The sequence below is a fragment of the Microcaecilia unicolor genome, chromosome 6 (genome assembly GCF_901765095.1).
Source record: "Microcaecilia unicolor chromosome 6, aMicUni1.1, whole genome shotgun sequence".
In the NCBI taxonomy this organism is placed as follows: domain Eukaryota; kingdom Metazoa; phylum Chordata; class Amphibia; order Gymnophiona; family Siphonopidae; genus Microcaecilia; species Microcaecilia unicolor.
Window position 1 is genome coordinate 339,820,873 of NC_044036.1, and position 24,047 is coordinate 339,844,919.

Consider the following 24,047-nt stretch of genomic DNA (forward strand, 5'->3'; position numbering starts at 1 on the left):
TGGCCACGATAGCGCGCTTGAGCCCTTACTGCTGCGTCAGTTGTTGGTGGTAAGGCTCAGGCCGTAAATAGGTGCATGCTAGTTTTAATTTTTGCACACACCCATTTCCTGGCCCGTAAAAAAATGGCCTTTTTCCCAGCCGCGGTAAAAAAAAACGGCCCAGCGTGCGCCAAAAAGACACATCCACACTACCACAGGCCACTTTTTACCACAGATTTGGAAAAAAAAATCCCTTAGTTACAAGTTCTGTGGATCGTTTGAATACTGGGTCGTGCTGCTCGGAATGGATGATGCTGACATTATAAGGGACACAGAAAGTTGGGCTCTGGGTCACCGAAAAAGCTTTTAAAGGCGTTATTAGTAGGCTGCCCCTGATTTACCCATATAACACCTCATCTAAAACAGCTTTGTTGGTTCCCTATAGAACAAAGGATAAAATTCAAAATTTTGTACATGGCGTACCAAGTTTTTATGAACAAAGTCTCCAAGATTATTACTGCAGGTTTACACATATATCAGCCCCCACCACAGTGACGCAGCTACAGGTGGGTCTGGGTGGGCTTGGTTCAGGCCCACCCAGCAGCGGCACCACACTGCTGTCTTCCCCCTCTTCTCCGCAGGGTCCCAGCATCTGTGTTCCTGTCTCTGAACCCAGCTCTCTCCGTTGTGCCTTACAGGCGTTCTCGATGCCTGCAACGATTCATTCTTGCTGTTTGCGCCGGCCCTGCAGGCTTCCATCTTCCGCGTTTTGCCAGACAGGAAACAGGCGATGACGTCAGCGAGAGTGGGACGCGGCAGATGGAAGCTTGAGGGGCCGGCGCAAACAGCAAGAATGAATCGCTGCTGGCACCGAGGACACCTGTAAGGTACACCGGGGAAGGACGGGGTTCAGAGACAGGAGTGCGGATACTGAGAAGCTGCGGAGGAGAGGGGAGAGATGTGGGTTAGGTGAAAAAATCAGTATTTTAAAAAATATTGGTGTTGGGGGAGGGGGAGGGGGCATGTGTGCATGGAAGGGCCCATCCAATTTACCTCTGGGCCCATCCGAAATACTGAGTTTGGCTACGCCTCTGAGCACTCTGAGATTTATTTATTTATAGTATTTGTACCCCACATTTTCCCACCTTTTTGCAGGCTCAATGTGGCTTACAGAGTATGGGAATGAGAACGTCATTACATGATTTAAGAAAGCAGTCGATCATAAGCTGGGGTGAGAGAGGAATTTGGGTAGAAGGTGTTAGGTAAGGTCATGTGAGAGGTGTTTTTGGTGTACTTGGGTGGTTTAAGGAATGATTTGTTTCATTGAGGGTGACTTTTGTAGGCTTTGTTGAAGAGATGTGTTTTCAAAGCTTTGCGAAAGTTGGTTAGATTGGTCATGGTTTTCAGGGACATGGGTAATGCATTCCAAAACTGTGTGCTTTTATACGCAAAGGTAGTAGCATAAGCCTATTTGTCAGCTAACAAGGCTCTTTTTGAAGTTCCTTCTTTTTGGAGTTTATTTATCACAGTGCGGTCAAGAAACTTTCTTATGTTCTAGGCAGTCTACAATATAAAAACATTCAGAACGGCACCCAGTCATAATAGCCCTGACAGAACAGCCTTGTAACAAAATAGCCCTTGGCAAAATGGCCCCTCCCAGAAAACAACCCTTGACAAAATAGCCCCTATAAAAAACAGCCCCCTAAGAAAAAATAACACATTACAAAAAATATAATAAACTACAACTGAAATCTTCACTGATAAAGGCTCGTACCAGCATTCAAGTGCATAAAGCATATATAAATAAAATTCTATAGCTACCAACTGGAATTCATGATCTGTTCTGCTGTTTAAAGAAAGTATTCTTCCATCAACATGGTAATTAAAAAAATTAAAACAATGTTGCATTCATTTTCATAGTCTTACCAACCTTATCCTGTTTGGCAAGGTAAGATTATTAGGAAAAAATGCAGTCCCATATTCTGGGCAGCCTGATCGGGCCCTTTTGTCGGGGGGATGGGGCTAACTTGTCAAGGGTTATATTGTGGGCAGGCCGTTTTGACAGTGGCTCTTATGTCAGGGACTATTACGTCGGGAGCTTTTTTCGCTTGGAGCTTTTTTTGTCGGGTCTATTTTGACCGGGTACTGTTGTTGTCTTTATATTTTTCACAGCACAAGGGGCCTTGTATCACGGTTTCCCTTTCGCTGGTGTTGCACTGTATGCAGAGTCCAGCTTCCTGGGAGTTCAGTTTAATTTTTGTCTACTTGTTTCTACCTTTAGCTTGTGGTTATTTATTCTGTACTTGGTGAGGGTCTGTCTATACAGTGATATCTCGGTTTTCATTGATAATCCGTCCGAAAACAATCAACGAAAACCGAAACAGACGAAAACCGAGGCAATTATTTCCATATGAATCAATGTAAATCCAATGAGCAGGAGAACGCGTGGGTCGCCCTTTGTTTTCGCAAAATTAGCAGCGAAAACCGAGGCAACCAACGAAATCCGAGACAAATTTTTCACTGAAAACATCAACGTAAACCGAAACAGACGATAACCGAAGTCAACGAAAACCGAGGTTTCACTGTATTCTGCATGTATGGAAAAGAGATTGAATGATTTTATTTATTTGCTACATTTGTGTCCCACATTTTCCCACCTATTTGCAGGCTCAATGTGGCTTACGTAGTACCGTAAAGGCGTTCGCCAATTCCGGTATGAACAAATACAGTAATGTTGTGGTAGAATAAGGTTCGTGTGTACAGACACCTTAGGGAATCTTAGAGAGGAAGAGTTATTATATGTCCACTACGAGCTTTGGTTTCGTTGTGTTGCAGGGTACAGGCATTTTAAGTTGGGTCGGTAGGGTACGATCTCTACTAATCCGGCTTCTTTAATTTTCCTATATTTTACTGCCCATTGCAACGTTTACTGTTTAATGATTTCCTAGGTAGGCTTTTGTAATATGACACGGGGAAAGCCACCGATTGTCCCTGGGATCAGTAGCATGACTCTTGCTAATATATCAGATTTGGTCAGGTACTTGTGACCTGAATTAGCCACTGCTAGAAGCAGGATTCTGGGCCAGATGGACCATTGGTTTGACCCAGTATTGCTATTCTTCTGTTCTATGTATTCCTTGTGTGGCTGAGAGAGGGAACGACTTCAGTCACCCTGCAACAGGTCCCTCAAACCCTACCAAATCGATCCTCTTTTATAAGATATTTAAAAAAAAACAGTAAAAGCCAATCTTTTTACTAAAATGTTTACCCTATTATTGGGGACAACGTATGATTTTATTTTTCTTTTACCTGATAATATTGCACTTTGGTGTAATTCTTTTTTTTTTCTATTTGCTAAAATTTTCTTTTTCACAATTTGATCATCTTTTTGAGACGTACTTAATGTAATAAAATAAAAAAAAAATGTTTACAAAGCACCTTTAAAATATTTTCTAACATTCTATACCGTTGAATGGCAAAAGAGCAGCTAACGTATGGTTTCATTTTAAGGCTCTATTCCCAAATCACTATCCCATCTGTTCCCTAGCAGCCTCCTCACAGCCCTAATTAATGAGTGGAATATTAAATACGATAGGCAAATAAATATATAAATAAATAAATAATATCTGATTATTTCAACCTTTTCCTGCAAGTCATCACTTTGCACAGCATTGAGCTGGTACCTTTTAATCCTGCGGTGGCTCTGCCTTGCCGAGTGGTACTGGCACCATAGGAAGGGTCGGGCCGGTTCAGGGTATCCTTCTGCCGAGCCACAGCCACTGCGATGCCCACCGGAGGCTGCCTCACCTCCCCGTCCCCATGGGCCACTTCATTTTCTCTGCTCCTGGCACAGTCTGGTCGGTCTGGGTCTTGCTGCCCTTTCCCTGCCTGAAACTTCATCTCCTGGTGAATGCAGCTGGCTTTCATATTTCCCAGTCCCACAAAAGGGGTCTTCTGTCCCACCATAAGTGCTTGGTTGCTGTACTTTAGCAAGTTTTTCATGGCCGAAACCTCATCATGAGGGCCTTGTATTTCCTGGCTCAGCACAGAGCCTTGAGTCATGAGGGCGGCTTGTTGTAAACTTGTGTTGAAAGGGTCAAGATATGAACTTTTTCTTTCTTCGCTGATTGAAATTGGAGGGCCTTGACCCTGGACAGTCCAAGGAGGTAAGTGAGGTCCATTGTAACCCAAAGAACTTAGTTCTATTGACTTCCTTTTAACATCTGAGCCACTTCCTGTTTGCTCCATCTCTGGAGGCCTGTGCTGCTGATGTCGTATCCTAGCAATCTTCTGAGAGCCTTGACCCTGGGTTTCTTTACAGACCCTGTCTAAAGTGCAGCAGGATTGGCTTATTTTAGAATTGAGTGCTTCTTGGTGACTAGTGCGGGAGCAATCTTGCAACGAAGGCATTTCAAAATAGCCTCCTTTCTCCAAACAACTCTTTGCTGCATGAGGCATATTGGGTAAAGCGACATCAGAGCCAGCACTGTTCAGGTACTCAAGGTTTTTGAGCCGTGTGGCTGTGCTCTGAGGCCATTCTGGCCTCCTGTCCACCTTCCCATCAGTTTTCAAGTGGGAGAATGAATTCCCATAAGTAGCTGGGTGATGGTGGTCAGAGTTGATATCGTGGCTCCTCTCTTTAATTTCACTTCTGTCTATGTGGCAGGCCTCGGAGTTGACCTGAAAAGACCTGCTTTTATCAGTCAAGTGTCCCACTGAAGGCACGAACGTAGGCCCCCGCCCAGCTTTGTCCTGGAGAGTACACATCACCTCTGGGTTGGAATGGAGCTGTAAACAGGGGAATGACGCAGTAGCGGAGCTGAGTGGTGGGGGGATGCTAGATGGAACGGTGTAAGAGACTGAATGGTGAAGCATCTGACGCCTCTCTAGACATTCACTGTACTGCTGTGCTGACTCGTGTTGAACCAGATCTCGGTCCGGCCTGACCATGTCTTTGGCACACCGACTCTGAGCCATGCTGCTTCCATTGCAAGGCAAGACACCACCCGCACAACTTGACATGACAGATTTGCTGGAGTCTCCATTTAAGACCTTAGAGCTCATCAAGCAAGAGTTCAGATGCTTTGTTCTGTTCTCACAAGAGCTTCTCTGGTGCATATCCTCCTTGCAGTGTCCTTCCAAGGTCATGGGCAATACAATCTTGTGCCTTTCCTTCACCTCGTCCTCAGGCTGCTTCTCCTTAGAGTCAGCTTTTCCCAGTTTTTCTTTGCCGAATTCCTTCACCAGTAGATACCGGTCAGACTCCTTGTGGTTTTTCTGTACATGACTATTTTCCCGGTCTCTGCTGCAGGACCCAATAGGGTGCCCAGGAGCTGCCCGAGCAATGCTGGGGAAATTGTGATTGGCCGATAGAAGGGTTGGCTGGGTCGGCAAATTCCGTAGATAAAAGTGATCTGCAATAAAAGTAATAGTAATTTTGTTATAAATACTGAATATTATAAATGCATGATGGTTGAAAGGGTTGCAGCGTAGGAAGGGGGGGGGCGGTGGGGCGGTCCGCCCCTGGTGCACGCCGCTGGGGGGGTGTCGGCTTTGCTGGTTCCCTGCTTCCTCTGCCCCGGAACAGGTTACTTCCTGTTCCGGGGCAGAGAGAGCAGGGAACCAGCGGAGCCGACGCAGCTCCCAGCGACGTGCACTCGGGGCAGATCGCCCCTCGCCGCTTCCCTATGCAAGTACGAATGCGCTCCGGAGGGGGGAGGGTGCTCGCCAAGGGGGGGGGGGTGCGCCGTGCTGCACCCAGGGGAAGGGGTGCGCAGTGGCGACCCGCCCCGGGCGTCAGCCGCCCTCGCTACGGCACTGGTTTGTACTTAAAAGACTACAGTTTCCACAACATTCCCACACTTTGTATTGCAATTTACAAAATTTAATACAAATTTTGAACTGAAAAAATAAATACTGAATATTTGCTGATACATCGGATGAAAGTAAAACAGAAAGCAAACAACCTGCATATTTGCCTAAAACAGCTGTAAGTTACAAGAATTTCCTGCTAATGAAAAACAAGGAAAAGACCCTAATTAATCCAGTTTTCCCAACCAAACAATGTTTCAGATCAGCCGAATACCACAATATTATGAAAGCACATGGGAAAGGTTCGTATCAACACATCTGAAAAAGAGAGAGTTTAATACTGCAGGAATGAACAGTTTCGACTTGAGTTTACATCTCTGCTAAAGTTTCACTCTGTGGGAATTACCACCTGCTCTGTCTGCCAAAAAACGTCAAAAGATGCCGTGTAAGGAAGATTTATATGCAGAGGAACAAATACAGCAAGGTTGGATATATACTGTGCAGCCTGCATCAGGCCGGCACTCTATGTAGTCAGACAACGCAGTGTACGGTAGGCAAGGTCAAGCACTGGATGCAGTGCAGTGCACTGGATGTAGTATAAAGTCCAGCATACAGTGTACAGTAATCTCTGTATTGTAGGATATGCAGTGTAATGCTCTAAACAGAGTGGTAACTACACACTCAGTGTCAGATATACAGTGACGATCCTTGGTCGGCTGTCACCCGGGGCGGATCACTACTGTGAACTCCCCCCCCCCCCATGGTGCAGTGGCGTTCCCCCCCCCCCCCCCCCCCGGGTGCAGCGCGACACCCCCTCCGGCGCATCAACACCCCCTCTGGCGTATCACCCAAGTCCCCCTCCCCCCCCCCCGGGTGCATTCTTACCTGCTGGGAGCAGCCGTGCGGCTGTCGGCTCCGCTGGTTCCCTGCTCTCTCTGCCCCGGAATAGGAAGTAACCTGTTCCAGGGCAGAGGGAGCAGGGAACCAGCGGAGCCGACAGCTGCGCGGCTGCTTTCTGCACCCCACCAGACCGCCCCCACCGCCCCGCCCTCGGTACGCCAATGCTGATAGTGTAATTAATGGGAGGTTTTTAGCACGTGAAAACGCTAGAGATGCGCAAAGGAATATATGGGCATCTCTAGCGTTTAGCACACGCTTATTTTTAGCACGTGCTAAAAATGCTAGTGCACCCCCTGTATGGAGTAGTGACTACACATGCAGTGTACAGCAGGAAATGCAATGCATGAAAAGTTCTCTGTAATATATTAATGGGCCATATAAAGAGCAAGGACCCAGTATTCAGACCGTGGGACATAGCTGAGTTGTCTCCCGCGGTCCGTGCTGATCCTGGATATTCAATGCTGGGCCGTTCCAGTGACAAGCATTGAATATCCGGGGGGGGGGGGGGGGGTTCAGCCAGTTTGAAGATAACCATCTATGTCGATATTCAGATATAAGCAGGTTATCTTTAAACTGGCCAAAGATATACCAGGGTTTGATACGGCTGGCAGATAACCGGTTATATCACCTAAAAGCTATTGTGGAAATAGCCACTTAATTCATAGAGTGCCTATTTGCGAGGGGGTGGACACAGGGGCGGAGCATGAGCAGGACATAAGCTAAGGATGCCTCTGTCACATTTAGATGCTCAGTCTCACACCAGCTCCATGGCTGGCTTAAGTTTGAGTGCCTAAAAGTGGGTGCATTGATCACCGGTTATGCTATGAAGCATGCCATGATAACATCAAGACTGGACTACTGCAATGCACTATACAACAGTCTGACTACAAAGGGCCTGCACCAGCTCTGAAGACTCAAAGAAGGTTGCAAGCAATGTGACCACATCACACCATTTTTGCAAAAACTTCATTGGCTACCAGTACAATACAGGGCTAAATTTAAAACTCTATGTCTGATCTTCAAGGACCTTAAAGGAAAAGGCCCCCAGTACTTGAAGAACAGGATGACCCTCTACACACCGCCAAGGACACTAAGGTCCTCCCAAGGGGTATCCCTAACCACACCCTCTCCAAAAGACATTACACAATGTGATACCTTCAAGCGATCCTTCTCCAGAGTAGCCCCCACACTCTGGAATTCACTCCGTGAAAGGCTCCACTTAACACAAGACTATCTCTACTTCAGGAAGCAGGTGAAAGCTTGGCTCTTCAACCAGGCCTTTACTGGAAGAAGTAACTAACTCATTAGTCTCACTCACACACACAAGGAGTGACACGGGCTCCACATACTGCAGCAGGATATGTTTATCCACTCCTACCCTAGCTGAGATAATATTTAACCATCTCTCTGACCTCATGTGTAACTTTCTTTAAATTAGTCGCCTTACTTTCTAACTCCTCTTACTCTCTTACCTATCTGTATGTTCCATCTTTGCTTATACCCTACACTGTCAATTAAAATGTTCTATTATGTATTGTGTTGACATTGTAAGTAGTATACTATGCCATACTTTGAATATTTTTACTGCTGTAATTGTCTATTGCTCATGTTTGATCTATCCTTACTGTACACCGCCTTGAGTGAATTCCTTCAAAAAGGCAGTAAATAAATCCTAATAAATAAATAAATAAATAAATATGATGGAGCTTAGGTTCCTTTATAGAAGACACTCCTTCACCATATGGGCATACAGACCTAAGAGAGGTGCCTTTTTGAACTTCTCATATGGGCACACTGTTATCAAATGACCCCCGTAATGTTAGTGAGATATTAAATATCAGAGCTAACATAAGTTTCAGATATTTTAAGGAGCTATAGGAGACTGAGGTCTCTGATAGCACTGGCATCTTTATGGATTTGGGGGTTAGAAGTTCTACTTGCTCTGTTCTTCAATCTCTTGACCCTTGGAACCATGGGTCAAAGTCCAACTCATGGCCTACAATCTGTAGATTTTCTGAATTTAGAACTACAATGTAAAATGTTGGGAAGAGTTTGAACTCACTGGCACCATTTCAAACCTCATGCTTACGCACTGGGAACAGCACAGCGATGCCTGGACTCCACTGCAACGGTGATTTTTTTTTAGTGCTCACATCACTGAGTTTTTCCCAGTAATACTGGAGTATTATTCCTTTCAGAACCAGACTGATGGTTGATTTCCCTGTTCTATGGGTAGGCTACCAACCCTATGATCCGTGTCTTTTCTCTTGAAACGGTCTTTGATGAACTTGCGTTCTGCATTCAGGGAATGAATGGACTTGCCTTTCTGGGAGTCGTAGAACCGATGACGCCCATAGAGGACGTTACTGTTTCCGTGGTGATCCAAATGGCTCATCGGTAGGAATGTGGAGGCCAGACTGCCAGAAAACCGGGGGTATCCCGCAGCTGAAAAACAAAGGAAAAGGAGTGAGTACTGTAAGGTAGAAGCCACCCTGGAAACAAATATCAGGTAGGTGGCACATTCGTTTGAACAAAGCTTCCTAAACCTGTTTCAGGGACCCAAAATCTTATTCCCAATAAATATGCATGACATATAAGACCCAGTACATACTGTACAAAAACATCTAATGCATATTTCTTGTGAATATCCTGACAACCCGATAGACTGTAGGGTCCTGAGTTACAGTGCAGATCCTGCATATCTGCTAATCTGCAATTCTGCATCACTCACTACTAAACTGCACCACTCAATGCTAAACTGAGTTACTTCATCTGATTGTGCATAGGTTATGTTATATTATCAAGGATTTATCTCTCAACAACTCTCTTAAAATGATTCAAGGTGAATTACATCAAATCTACGAAGAAGCTGATACAGATTATCCACATTTGGGTTCCAGGGCTCTGTCCTCTCCTGGTTCTCCTCTTACCTCTCCCACCGTACTTTCAGAGTACATTCTCATGGTTCTTCCTCCAACCCTATCCCGCTCTCTGTTGGAGTTCCTCAGGGATCTGTCCTTGGACCCCCTCTCTTCTCAATCTACACCTCTTCCCTGGGCTCCCTGATCTCATCTCATGGATTCCAATATCATCTTTATGCTGACGACACCCAGCTTTATCTCTCCACACCAGACATCACTGCAGAAACCCAGGCCAAAGTATCGGCCTATTTATCCGACATTGCTGCCTGGATGTCCAACTGCCACCTGAAACTGAACATGGCCAAGACCGAGCTTATTGTCTTCCCACCCAAACCCACTTCTCCTCTCCCTCCACTCTCTATTTCAGTTGATAACACCCCCATCGTCCTCTTCTCATCTGCCCGCAACCTCGGAGTCATCTTCGACTCCTCCCTCTCCTTCTCTGCGCATATCCAGCAGATAGCCAAGACCTGTCGCTTCTTCCTCTATAACATTAGCAAAATTCGCCCTTTCCTCTCTGAGCACACCACCCGAACTCTCATCCACTCTCTCATTACCTCTCGCCTTGACTACTGCAACCTACTCCTCACTGGCCTCCCACTTAGCCATCTATCCCCCCTTCAGTCCGTTCAGAACTCGGCTGTACATCTTATCTTCCACCTGGACCGATATACTCATATCAGCCCTCTCCTCAAGTCACTTCACTGACTTCCGATCAGGTACCGCATACAGTTCAAGCTTCTCCTACTAACCTACAAATGCACTCGTTCTGCAGCCCCTCCTTACCTCTCTACCCTCATCTTCCCTTACGTTCCTACCTGTAACCTCCGCTTTCAAGACAAATCCCTCCTTTCAGTACCCTTCTCCACCACCGCCAACTCCAGGCTCCGCCCTTTCTGCCTCGCCTCACCCCATGCTTGGAATAAACTCCCTCAGCCCATACGCCAGGCCCCCTCCCTGCCCATCTTCAAATCCTTACTCAAAGCCCACCTCTTCAATGTTGCCTTCAGCACCTAGCCTCTATACCTCTACGCAGGAAATCTAGACTGCCCCAACTTGACATTTCGTCCTTTAGATTGTAAGTTCTTTTGAGCAGGGGCTGGTTTCTTTGTTAAACTGTACAGCGCTGCGTAACCCTAGTAGCACTCTAGAAATGTTAAGTAGTAGTAGGAATTACATATAAAGTAAAAGAACATAACAGAATAAAGAAGCCTAACATACAAGTAAGTTTTCAAAGCTTTGCAAAATAAGAAATAACTTCTTATCGAACGTATCTCAAGATGGAGATTATTCCAGTAGTAGACAGCTGCCTTGTGTATGGTCAACGCAGTGATATAACTCCAACAGTTTATTTCTCTCTTCCTATTGGATTCTTCTGGGGTAATGTGATGTGCAGGCTACAAAACCCTCTCAACCATGGCATGGTCTTTGACGAAATGCATTCTGCACTCAGGGAATGAATGGGCTTGTCTCCCATGCAGTTCATGGTCAGATCAGTTAGCTTTAGCACAAAACAACAAGTAGGTGTAAGAACACCATAGCATCCTGGGTACTGCCATTTAACTAAGCAGTTTTGGCATTTCTCTTTGCCTCCTGAATATCTAGTAGCAGGTTTTCCGCTATTTTCACAGTGTTTTACAAATGAATTGCATTTAATATCTATCAGTGAGGTGAGAAAGACATGGAGGGGCATAATCGACCAGAAACGCCCATCTCCATGGGCGTTAATCTCCGAGAACGGGTCCGTGAAGGGGCGGAGTGAACCGTAATTTTTTAAAAAAATAGACGCCCATGTTTTATTCGCCAAGGTGTGAGCTGGGTGTTTTTGCTTTTCACCGATAATGGAAAATGAAATCGCCCAGCTCAAAAACGAATAAATGCAAGGCATTTGTTCGTGGGAGGGGCCAGGATTCATAGTGCACTGGTCCCCCTCACATGCCAGGACACCAACCGGGCACCCTAGGGGGCACTTTTACAAAAACAAAAAAAAAGGGAAAAGAGCTCCCAGGTGCATAGCACCCTTCCCTTGGGTGTTGAGCCCCCCAAATCCCCCTCAAAACCCACTGCCCACAAATCTACACCATTACTATAGCCCTAAGAGGTGAAGGGGGGCACCTACATGTGGGTACAGTGGGTTTGGGGGGGTTGGACGACTAGTAGCATTAAGCAGCACAATTGTAACAGGTAGGGGGGGGATGGGCCTGGGTCCACCTGCCTGACGTCCACTGCACCCCCTAACAACTGCTCCAGGGACCTGCATACTGCTGCTTGGGAGGAGGGTATGACATTTGAGGGTGAAAGTAAAAAGTTGTGAAACATCATTTTTTTGTGGTGGGAGGGGGTTAGTGACCACTGGGGGAGTCAGGGGAGGTCATCCCCGACTCCCTCTGGGGGTCATCTGGTCATTTAGGGCACTTTTTGGGGCCTTATTCGTCAAAAAACAGGGTCCAGGAAAAGTGCCCTAAATTCTAGCTACAAACGCATCCATTATCGGCGAAGGGCGCCCATCTCTGTTCGCCCGATAACCACGCCCCAGTTCCGCCTTCACCACGCCTCCGACACTCCCCCGTCAACTTTGTCCGCATCCGCGACGGAGTGCAGTTGAAAGCGTCCAAAGTTCGGCTTTCGATTATGCCGCTTTATTTGTTTTTGTGAGAAGAACGCCCATCTCCCGATTTAGGTCGGAACTTGGGCGTTATTCTCGTTCGATTATAAGCTGGATGGGGACGCATTAGGGTCACCTACCCATAAAGGTCTAACCAGTCCAAAGGAAGAGGCCAGGGTCAAATGAACCAAAAACTGGCAAGGCCAAAATTTCCTCAGTCCAAAGCAAGGTATGGGGATAGATTTAGCCACAATCAAATTGAAAAGCATCATGAATGATTCAGCTGGTTCCCCTCCCACCACCCACAGGTGCTGTTAAGAAGCCCCAGCACTGAAGCCCAGATTAAGGAGGGAAAGAGAGAGAGAGAGAGAATCAGAGCAGGAACCCCAAATAAACAGAAGCTGATCAGGCAGAGCAGAGAAAATTAGGGATTTTCTACATGCTAGAAGTTGTGGGCTGTGTTTTTCCCACTGAAGCTTTTGGTTGAGGCTTTTACAGGTAAATACCCTCTGCCCAAGTCAACAGAAACCAGATTCGATATAGGAATAAACAGGACATGATATATGTTATTCCCACAGAAAACCCTGTTCCGATGGTACCAATATGGTGGCAGGAGTTTAGAGTTTCTGTTACTCCCTTTCTCCAAATCCGAGCTTGAGGTGTGTTACAAATGATTTCTCTGTCCAAGTGGACTTACAATCTATGTCATACTGAAGCCAATGGGAGGTGAAATGACTTTTGCAAGGTCACAAGGAGAAGTAGGGTTGGAACCCTGCCTTTTATGCTTCTCAGCTCACTGCTCTAACCACTAGGCTGGTCTTCCACTCCTCTTATCTTAATACACAGGTCCAATACCTTGTGCTGGGATTTTAATGGAAGACAGCTCTGAATGGAAGGATGTGAAATTAAACACACTGATATAACTTGCTGAATCTATTTTTTTTTTTTTATTCAATCGCATTATGTGGCTGAGACAAGACGCATTATGTGGCTGAGAATTATGGTGTTGGAGATGATTTCTACGAGAGCCATCATGGACTGCAAAGAAGTCATATCAGTTGATCGTGGAAGAGATAGAATCAAAATGTTCCCTAAAGGTCCAGATGACTAAACTTAGACTTTCATGTTTTTGGTCATATTATGAGAGGAAGACTCACCGGGGAAGGTGAAGATGCTGGGAAAGGTAGAGGGATAATGTAAGAGAAGATGACCCAGCTGCTAGATTCAATTCAATAACAGCCACGAAAACCACCTATGCAGCAATCATGCGCATCACAGAAAACCAAACGCTCTATCAAAGAGTCACTGTTTATTTAGTGGGATTTATTGACCGCTTTTATGAAAACATCCACCCAAGGCAGTGTACAGCAGGTACAGCGTAACATAAAACTTACAATTTAGTTAACAGCATAACAATAGTAAAATGATCAAATATAAACATAGACATAATCAATAAGGTAAACTTGGCAACGGCAAATCGAACCCTGGTAATAGGGACTAACATGATACAGTGTCTGAAATATAAACATTTAACAGCGCTGTAGAACAATCATATATGATAAATGCCAGCAGAATACGAATGATACCATAATAGACAACATGGAAGAACATTCATTTAACACAGAGATGCTACTCAAAATGTCACCACAGCACAAATGAAACGCTGCTCCATGCTGCTATCAGAACTGCTCCATCCATCCCCGGTCTCTGTGGTAATATATGTTGCACTAGCTGTTCAATAATCCAGTCTTCCAGATGTGGTGCGGTAGGCACTGCTGGAATTATGTCCAGTCTTCCAGATATGATGCAGTAGGTGCTGCTGGAATGTCCAGTCTTCCAAGTGTTGTGCATTAGGCACTGCTGGAATAATGCCAAGTCTTCCAGATGTGGTGCAGTAGATGCTGCTGGAATAATGCCTAGTCTTCCAGATGTGGTGCAGTAGGTGCTGCTGGAATAATGTCTAGTCTTCCAGATGTTGTACAGTAGGTACTGCTGGAACAAATGCCCAGTCTTCCAGATGTGCAGTAGGCGCTGCTGGAATAATACCTAGACTTCCAAATGTGGTGCAGTAGGTACTGCTGGAATGTCCAATCTTCCAGATGTTGTGCATTAGGCACAGCTGGAATAATGCCTAGTCTTCCAGATGCTGTGCAGTAGGTGCTGCTGGAATAATGTCGTCTTCCAGATGTTGTGCAGTAGGTACTGCTGGAACAAATGCCCAGTCATCCAGATGTGCAGTAGACACTGCTGGAATAATGCCTTGTCTTCCAGATGTGGTGCAGTAGGTACTGCTGAAATAATGCCCCAGCCTTCATTGAGTTCTGCTCCTAGTGATGTTTCTCAACTAATCTCTTCCTGAGGCTCCTTCCCTGGGGCAAATGGTCAGGTAGATTTGCACAGAGATAGAGGGGAGGCTATGGGTGGCTGGTAGGGTTAACTCTTTGTTAAACTGCTGCAGCTGTCTCTTTTTACTGCTTGTTGTCAGAGAGTTTACTGCTTCTCATTTAAGTAAACAGCAGCCTATAAATTCCTGCCTTTGACAAGATTGATCCCACATGCAGACAGACCCTTCCCTGACCCCATGTGTCCCTCTGCCCATCCTCCTTCCCTCAGTGCCTCTTCCTTGGGAGTCTTGCATTGGTCTTTGTCCATCTCCAGCACACAGTATTACCCTTGAGCATGGCCCCCTCAGAGAAGCCTATTCATAGGGGCCATCCCCGGCTATGTTTAATCATATTGGCCTGCTAAGGAAGTAGAGGAGGGACGAGTCACATAGGTCAGGATCCCGTGCTCACTGCATTCGCTACTCTGAGAAAAGTCAGGATGCCTGTAGCATCGCCCCTCACTTCTAAACATTAGTGGCATGGGAGAGATGCTTCAGCAAGAAGACACCACTGGCGAATAAGCGGCATATTCCCAGCATTATCCAAATGCTTTCGCTCCCAATGTCCAGCTAAAAGTTCTGCAGGTCATCTGAAGCAGCCACGGTACCAGAACACATTCTGGAATGTTCTCCTGGCAGGAACAGAAGCTGCAGGTTGCTTGGCCTGTTCTCCAGGTGCTCTTGGGACCAAGGAGCTTTCATTGAGAACAGGAGGCGGCATGACATCAAAAAGTTGAAGCCACTTAGGTTAGTCTGTGTTTCCCCTTCCCCGCGCAGCCGTCATTCTGTGTACACTCAAAACAAAGCAAACAAACCTATGAGATGATGCATCCACATTGTCATTCTTTATTGTTAGAGGCATTTTTATTTAATGTCACTTCTATTTTGAAAAATGCTGGCTTGTGCAGCATTCAGATGTACACACAGGAAGTATAATAATGGAATAACTTTTCATAGGTAGAGTAGTCATTTGTTATAAATCGTACTCAGTGTGTCATTTGGAGGGGCTTGTTATAAGAACACCCTAGCATGTGTTATGTTCCTGCAGAGATTTTTTTTCTCCTGGTAAAGGGTCACTAAAACAGACATCATGTTATGTGAATCAGGTGCTCAACGTTCAGAATTTCTATCTATTTACTTATTTATGACATTTATATCCCATATTAAACATGAATTAGGTTGAAACTGGGGAGCATTTAAAATCTTTTTTTTTCTGTGCCTAGATCAAAACAGAAAGATGGTTTGTGGGAACTTGCTCCTTTTGTTTTGCGGAATGCAGTGGTATATTATAAAAATGCACTTAATATTGTTTATTGCTACTATTTAAAAGTGAGATATTCAATAATGAGGGCAGAGCTACATTAATGCAGAAATCCAGAGTCAGTTTAAATATGCCAACATTTTCCAGTTCTGTGATATATATTTATTTCTTCTTCAAATCAGTTTTCAACAGCATTTTCTCAGTTATTGCCCAAATGTGAGCATAATTATAATGTTAATTAATAAGTTTTGGATGTTACTGAATTCTATTATTCTGTATCACTGTATTTCCAATTTTGGCACAGTATAAGTCATCACAAGAACTAAATATATGAAAACCAATGGAGTACATTTGGGGCTTATAGCCCATTTAGTTAAACAAATGAGAGATCTGAATGAAAGAAAATACATATTTTTTTTATCATTTTGTTTTATGAAAACCACTTGTCCCTGGAACATGCTCAAAACAGAATAATCCATTTGTACAAAAGAGATGAGGTGAAGAAGCGATCCCATGTACCCCAATGAGGAGAGTTTAATTTTACTTCCAATATTTATAACACCAGGCTTCCCAAGGCAGATTACAACAGCAGTTAAGATGAACCCATCAGTAAACAGGATATCATCAATGAAATTTGAACATTACTGTGTTGTATAGAGCAGAGTAGAAACATGATCACAAAAATACAGCCTTTATTAGTGCTGTTTCCACCAGCTACAATCATTTTTGAAGCTGTTTTAGTGATATTCAGTTTTTATTTAATGATATTTATATCTACATATGGGAACCTTTCAAATAAATTAAAAAGCTGTCAAATAAGTTAAAAAAAAATCTTTTGTCCTCCACCATTTAAGGTATCCAACTGGAACCGCTTTTGACTTTTTACAGATGGACCACGCATAAGCAGTCCATTATCTGTAAAAAATCTTATACTATTGCTTTCAATAGCATTTGCTATTTTTTGAGGTGAACCAGTGACTCCACCTACTGCCAGCAAGCTCCGCCTACTGGCTTCAACTCATATAATGAGGCTAGATAGCCTTGCACCTTCTCCTGTACTCAATCTAACCTCCTTGCTTGGGACACTCCTGGGGTATCTCTGTGCAACCTTCTTACAGGGGCAGTGAAATGTCATATTGGCCTGGTGGGAGCAAACAAACCAGTCTCTCCCATTCCTGTCCCCCCACCCCTCCCCAGCTCCCACCACCATTTCTTACTTGAAGTTTACGTTTATGGGCTTTTATAAACCTTTTGTGGCTGAGTATGTGTATAAAGCCTCTATGCCAACATGATACACCACATACAGACAGTCTCATGAGCATGGGCAGGGTTGCTATGGGAACATGATTTTTAAAGTAACACATGTAACACACATGGAGAACACCTCTGTGGTCTGATGTTCATTTTATAAATAACTAAGATAAAAGGCCCATTTCAGAAACCAATGAAACGGGCGCTAGCAAGGTATTGCCTTTCTGCAATTAATGTTTTGAAAGGGATTGTTAGGCTAAATGTGTTCTCACCCTCCCTCCAAGTTGCAGGGCCGTCTCCCCCCTCCCTCCCTCCGAGTTCCAGGGTCGTCCCCTCCTTCCCAGTTCCAGGGTCTCCCCTCCCTCCAAGTTCCAGGGTCCCCCTTCCTTCCAAGTTCCAGGGTCCCCCCCTCCCTCCAAGTTGCAGGGCCGTTCCCTCCCTCCGTCCCTCCGAGTTGGAGGGCCGTCTCCCCCCTCCCTCCCTCCCTCCCTCCGAGTTCCAGGGTCGTCCCCTCCTTCCCAGTTCCAGGGTCTCCCCTCCCTCCAAGTCCAGGGTCCCCCTTTCCTCCAAGTTCCAGGGTCCCCCTTCCCTCCAAGTTCCAGGGTCCCCCCCTCCCTCCGTCCCTCCGAGTTGGAGGGCCGTCTCCCCCCTCCCTCCCTGCCTCCATCTGAGTTCCAGGGTCGTCCCCTCCATCCCAGTTCCAGGGTCCCCCCTCCCAGTTCCAGGGTCCCCCCTCCCTCCAAGATCCAGGGTCCTCCCCGCTTCCCTCCGAGTTGCAACAGCTGTTGATACTCCTTACTTTTTTAATGGCCGTCATTCTCATAGGTCCGTGATGCGTCTGACGTAACTTTCTGTGGCGTACCAACGGGTGAGTGATGCGATTCGACGAATGTCAGTGCTCCGCCCTCGACGTCATCACGTTGAGACGCGAGGGCGGGGCAGACACTCATGGGGAAACAGCGATCTACACAACTACACACTACTTCCGGCTTCTGGCTGGCTTCCGGCTTCATTAGAACGTTGAAGGTGCGTTTTATATAGAGAGATGAGTGGAGTGGAACAGGTGGATGTGAAGCGTCTGTTCACGCTTTCCAAAAATACTAGGCCTAGGGGGCATGCGATGAAACTACAGTGTAGTAAATTTAAAACAAATCAGAGAAAATGTTTCTTCACACAACGCGTAAGTAAACTCTGGAATTCGTTGCCGGAGAACGTGGTGAAGGTGGTTAGCTTGACAGAGTTTAAAAAAGGGTTAGAAGGTTTCCTAAAGGACAAGTCCATAAACCACTACTAAATGGACTTGGGAAAAATCCACAATTCCAGGAATAACATGTATAGAATGTTTGTACGTTTGGGAAGCTTGCCAGGTGCCCTTGGCCTGGATTGGCTGCTGTCGTGGACAGGATGCTGGGCTCGATGGACCCTTGGTCTTTTCCCAGTGTGGCATTACTTATGTCCTTTCTTCATCCCCCTATTCTAAACATACTAATACACTCCATTATTTTAATGCGATCTACATGAGAATGAGACAGAGAGAACTCAAACGGAGAAAAGTTTTCTTCCCTCAACGTGTAATTAAACTCTGGAATTCATTGCCAGAAAACGTGGTAAAGGTGGTTGGCTTAGCAGAGTTTTAAAAAGGTTTGGGCGGCTTCCTAAAGGAAAAGTCCACAGACCATTATTAAATTGGAGTTGGGGAAAATATTTCTGGGATAAGCAGCATAAAATGTTTTGTACTTTTGGGGGGATCTTGCCAGGTTTTTGTGACCTGGATTGGCCACTGTTGGAAATAGGATGCTGGGCTCAATGGACCTTTGGTCTTTCCCAGTGTGGCAATACTTATGTACTTATGATCATTTGCCCCCATCTCTTTCTTAGAGCTGGATCGTTTTGTTTAGAATGAGTGAGACTGGTTCTGACCCACCTTCCAATCCTTGTCTTTTTTACAATTTAGCACTTAGATATTACTGCTTGGACTGGGGAGATTTGGGGATAAATATCTATATATATAATCTATATATATAAAACTCACCCTCAATGTTCTATTGTCTGATGACGTCACTGAAGCCAAGGTTCGTAAGTTCGAAGCTCTGAAGCCAAGAAAATCACAGCCTCGGGGCCCCGCCCTCGCGTCAAACGTTATGACATTGAGGGCGGAGGCGGAGCAATTCACGCACATTGACGACGGCCACGGCGCCGCTATGTGCCACCCACTGACGACGAAGGTGCGTTGGGTGGGGGGACCACAGTCACACATCGACGGCGGCCACGGCGGCGCAATGCCATCACTAACAACCAAGGTGCGTTCGGTGGGGGGGGGGCCACACGAAAGCCTTGCTAGCGCCTGTTTCATTGGCTCCAGAAACGGGCCTTTTTTTACTAGTCTGTTAATATAAATGGTAAGAAATAGACAAGACAGATGAGAGTCGAGGAGCAAGTGGCAGTGAATGGTTTCTAAGTCGTCTTGTGTGGAGGAGATGGACAGAGAAGGCCGTGGAAACCTCCAGCTTGCTAAGGAAGGGTCCTTCTTTTCTGTACCAAGGTTATTGTTTCAAGCTTTAATTGAAATTTGCTCATTTTCTTGCCGCCTTGAAATTACAAACAAAATCTTTTATCGTCAAGTGTGATGAAGGTCAGTCACGTCCTCAGTAAAGACTCATTGTCTGATTTTGTGGCAGAGGGGGTTTGATCATGGCTGGCCTTCAGTGGTTACCACATAAATAATTCTGAGGCAGATGTGGGAGGATAGACGTTCAGACAGAAAAGAGCAGAAAAGAAAGGTGAGAAGAAAAGGCAGCAGGAGAAAGTGGATGGGAGGGAGAAAAAGGGGGGGGGGTGGAACTGAGAGATAAACAACTGAAGGGTAAGGGAACAGAGGAAGCTTGTAACAAGGACAGAACAAGAGAAGACAAGGAAAGAAAGATACATGAACGCAGAATGACAGAGCGGGAGAACGCTTAATTTGCCAAGTGCTGAAAGATGGGAAACACAGTGTAGAGTACTGAGCCAAAGTTTCCAAGTGAAGGCCATACCACTGCAGGCTCTCTGCCTTGGCACTGGATTCAGGGACAACAGCCGAAAGGGACTGCCTTCTGCCCACCAGTGGCAACACGGGGCACTGTCACTAGAGAAGCACATCTGCCAATGTTCCCATTTCAAGGAGTGTCTCGCCTTGAAACTCAGAACTTGAGCTCAGAATGCAGCACACTCCCTTGGAAAACAGCACTGAGGGATGCCTCATTTCAGTGCTCAAGCTGTGCTAGAGGGTGGGGGGTGTACCTATATATTCAAGGTACATCCCTTTGCAAGATTCAGAAGGAGTGATCTATGTGCCCTTGACATTTCATACTCTACAATATCTTTGGATTCATTTTGTGCTGGTTCAAAGAAGGGGCAGAGAGAATCAACGTACAGAACCGATGAAAGCTGCGCTATTCTGTAAAAAGTTTGTTGTCAAATTCTGGAGACATAGCTTCAGTGGTTTATTCCAGTTATTCTACAGTCATAGATGAGGAATTGAAGGGGTATCAATGAATACAGGAATGTTAAACTGTACTGGAGGGGTATTAATGGAGACAGGAATATTACACTGCAATGAAGTACTGGAGGGGTATTAATGAATACAGTAATATTATAATGTGGTGAGTTACTGGAGGGGTATTAATGGATACAGGAATGTTACACCGCAGTGAGTTACTTGAGGGGCATTAATGGATACAGATATGTTACATTGCACTGAGGTACAAGGAGTATTAATGGACACAGACATGTTACACTGTACTGAGTGAGGTACAGGGGGATATTAATGAATACTCATGTTATGCTACATGTCTGATACCATGTATGTATGCACCTTAACGTAATATTATTTGTAATTCTGTTACCCGGAAATGGCATCCGCCATTACGGCAAAGGTAAGCCACATTGAGCCTGCAAATTGGTGGGAAAATGTGGGATACAAATGCTACAAATAAATAAAATAAATAAATAAATATGGGATGTGTTAGATCACTGAAATACAGGAGGGGTATTAATAGATACAAACATGACACATTGCACTGAGGTACAGGGGGTATTAATTGATGCAGAGGTTACATTGTATTGAGGTACAGTGGGGGTATTAGTGGATACTGGCACATTGTCTCGCATAACTCCTCACAATGTAATCCATAACCGAGTAGTAACAAATTGTATTTCTATCACTCACAACTTATTGTAAGCCACACTGAGCCCGCAAAAAGGTTGGAAAATGTGGGATACAAATGCAATAAAATAAAAAAATAAATAAAATACATTGCACTGAGGTGCAGTGAGTATTAATGGATATAGTCATGTTACATTGAACTGAGGTGCAAGGAGTATTAATGGACACAGACATGTTACACTGTACTGAGTGAGGTACAGGGGGATATTAATGAATATGAGATGTGTTAGATCACTGAAATACAGGAGGGGTATTAATAGATACAGACATGTCACATTGCACTGAGGTACAGGGGGTATTAATTGATGCAGAGGTTACATTGTATTGAGGTACAGTGGGGGTATTAATGGATACTGGCACATTACATTGCACTGAGGTGCAGTGAGTATTAATGGATATAGACATGCTACATTGAACTGAGGTGCAAGGAGTATTAATGGACACAGACATGTTACACTGTACTGAGTGAGGTACAGGGGGATATTAATGAATATGAGATGTGTTAGATCACTGAAATACAGAAGGGGTATTAATAGATACAGACATGTCACATTGCACTGAGGTACAAGGGGTATTAATCGATGCAGAGGTTACATTGTATTGAGGTACAGTGGGGGTATTAATGGATACTGGCACATTACATTGCACTGAGGTGCAGTGAGTATTAATGGATATAGACATGTTACATTGAACTGAGGTGCAAGGAGTATTAATGGACACAGACATGTTACACTGTACTGAGTGAGGTACAGGGGGATATTAATGAATATGAGATGTGTTAGATCACTGAAATACAGAAGGGGTATTAATAGATACAGACATGTCACATTGCACTGAGGTACAAGGGGTATTAATCGATGCAGAGGTTACATTGTATTGAGGTACAGTGGGGGTATTAATGGATACTGGCACATTACATTGCACTGAGGTGCAGTGAGTATTAATGGATATAGACATGTTACATTGAACTGAGGTGCAAGGAGTATTAATGGACACAGACATGTTATACTGTACTGAGTGAGGTACAGGGAGATATTAATGAATATGACATGTGTTAGATCACTGAAATACAGGAGGGGTATTAATAGATACAGACATGTCACATTGCACTGAGGTACAGTGAGTATTAATGGATATAGACATGCTACATTGAACTGAGGTACAGGGGGTATTAATGGATATGGGATTTGTTACCAAAAGCAGGATATATAAATACTTTTAACTGGTGTTAATCCTTCTGTTTTTTTGGTAATTATTCCCGGGGTGAGGAACACCAGCAAACATCAAAGCCTCTGACATGAAATTTAGTCTAGTAACGTATGTGTGTCCCACATGGAGATTCAGGAAGTGTCCAAAGTGAAAGAAGGCACTGAGGCAGTGTGGCAGGCTGTAAGGGAGAAAGACAGGTGGCAGGATCTCCCCGCTGCTGGCATAGACTTCAAAAGGCGTCTACGGAAGGTACTTGTTGGTAATGTGAGCTGGCCGGAATCCCAGCAATCAGCAGCCAGACAGGCGCTCCTGTTTGCAAAGCAAGGGGGGGGGGGGTGTAAATTAAAATCAAAAGCAGTCAGGGGTACCGATTCCACCTGTGTATGTGATGGGGAGGGGGGATTGTACCACTGAGTTTGTCCTACTGTCATTCTCTGTTTACTTACCCCTCCTGCATCCCTCCCTTAATGGGCACAGAGAGATGCCAAGTGGCTGGGTGCCATTCCTCGAAACAATATCCTTCGAAACTTTAACCTGCTTCCGGAAATGATTGTGAACTGAAGAGAGCGTGAAAGCTTTTATTCTCACAGACTGGATGTATCTGTAAGGAAATGGATCCCTTTTCCAGGAGGTTCCTCAGAAATCTAAAAGGAAATGGTTTCTTTCCATACATGTAGAGCACAGGCTTGGACTGGGTGTGGTTGATGGGGGATCATAGGTTAAGACAAAAAAAAAAAAGCCCATGGCACAACAGCAATGCAAAAAAAAGAAAAGAAAGAAAGAAAGCTCAGCGATGCTCAAAGCAAATCATGGTTAGTGCAGTGGACCTTGATCCTGGCAATATGGGTTTGATTCCCACTGCAGTTCCTTGTGACCTTGGGTAAGTCACTTAACCCTCCATTGCCTCAGGTATAAAAGTTAGATTGTGATCATAGTAACATAGTAAATGACGGCTGAGAAAGACCTGTAAGGTCCATCCAGTTTGCCCAACAAGATAAACTCATTTTACATGGTATGTGATACTTTACACCCGAGTTTGATTTGTCATTCTCAGGGCACAGACCGTAGAAGTCTGCCCAGCACTGTTCTTGTATTAAAAGTTCTGAAGATTCTGGAATTCTAAAGAGTTACAAGATTCTGGAATCCCAATTAGTAGCAACATTCCATGTAGAACCCCCAAAGAGTAACATAGTAACATAGTAAATGACAGCAGATAAAGACCTGTACTGTCCATCCAGTCTGCCCAAAAGATAAACTCATTTTACATGGTATGTGATACTTTACACCCGAGTTTGATTTGTCCTTGTCATTCTCAGGGCACAGACCGTAGAAGTCTGCCCAGCACTGTTCTTGTACTAAAAGTTCTGAAGATCCTGGAATCCTAAAGAGTTACAAGATTCCGGAATCCCAATTAGTAGCAACATTCCATGTAGAACCCCAAAGAGTAACATAGTAACATAGTAAATGACAGCAGATAAAGACCTGTACAGTCCATCCAGTCTGCCTAACAAGATAAACTCATT

General features: G+C 44.8%; 1 protein-coding gene across 1 annotated transcript in view; it reads right to left on the reverse strand.

The window, feature by feature from the left end:
* BAHCC1 (BAH domain and coiled-coil containing 1) overlaps nt 1-24,047 on the reverse strand; it is a 281,988-nt gene that overhangs the window by 128,690 nt on the left and 129,251 nt on the right. The window contains 2 exon segments of the mRNA XM_030206874.1: nt 3,663-5,393; nt 9,013-9,135. Coding sequence (XP_030062734.1) covers nt 3,663-5,393; nt 9,013-9,135 — 1,854 coding nt within the window.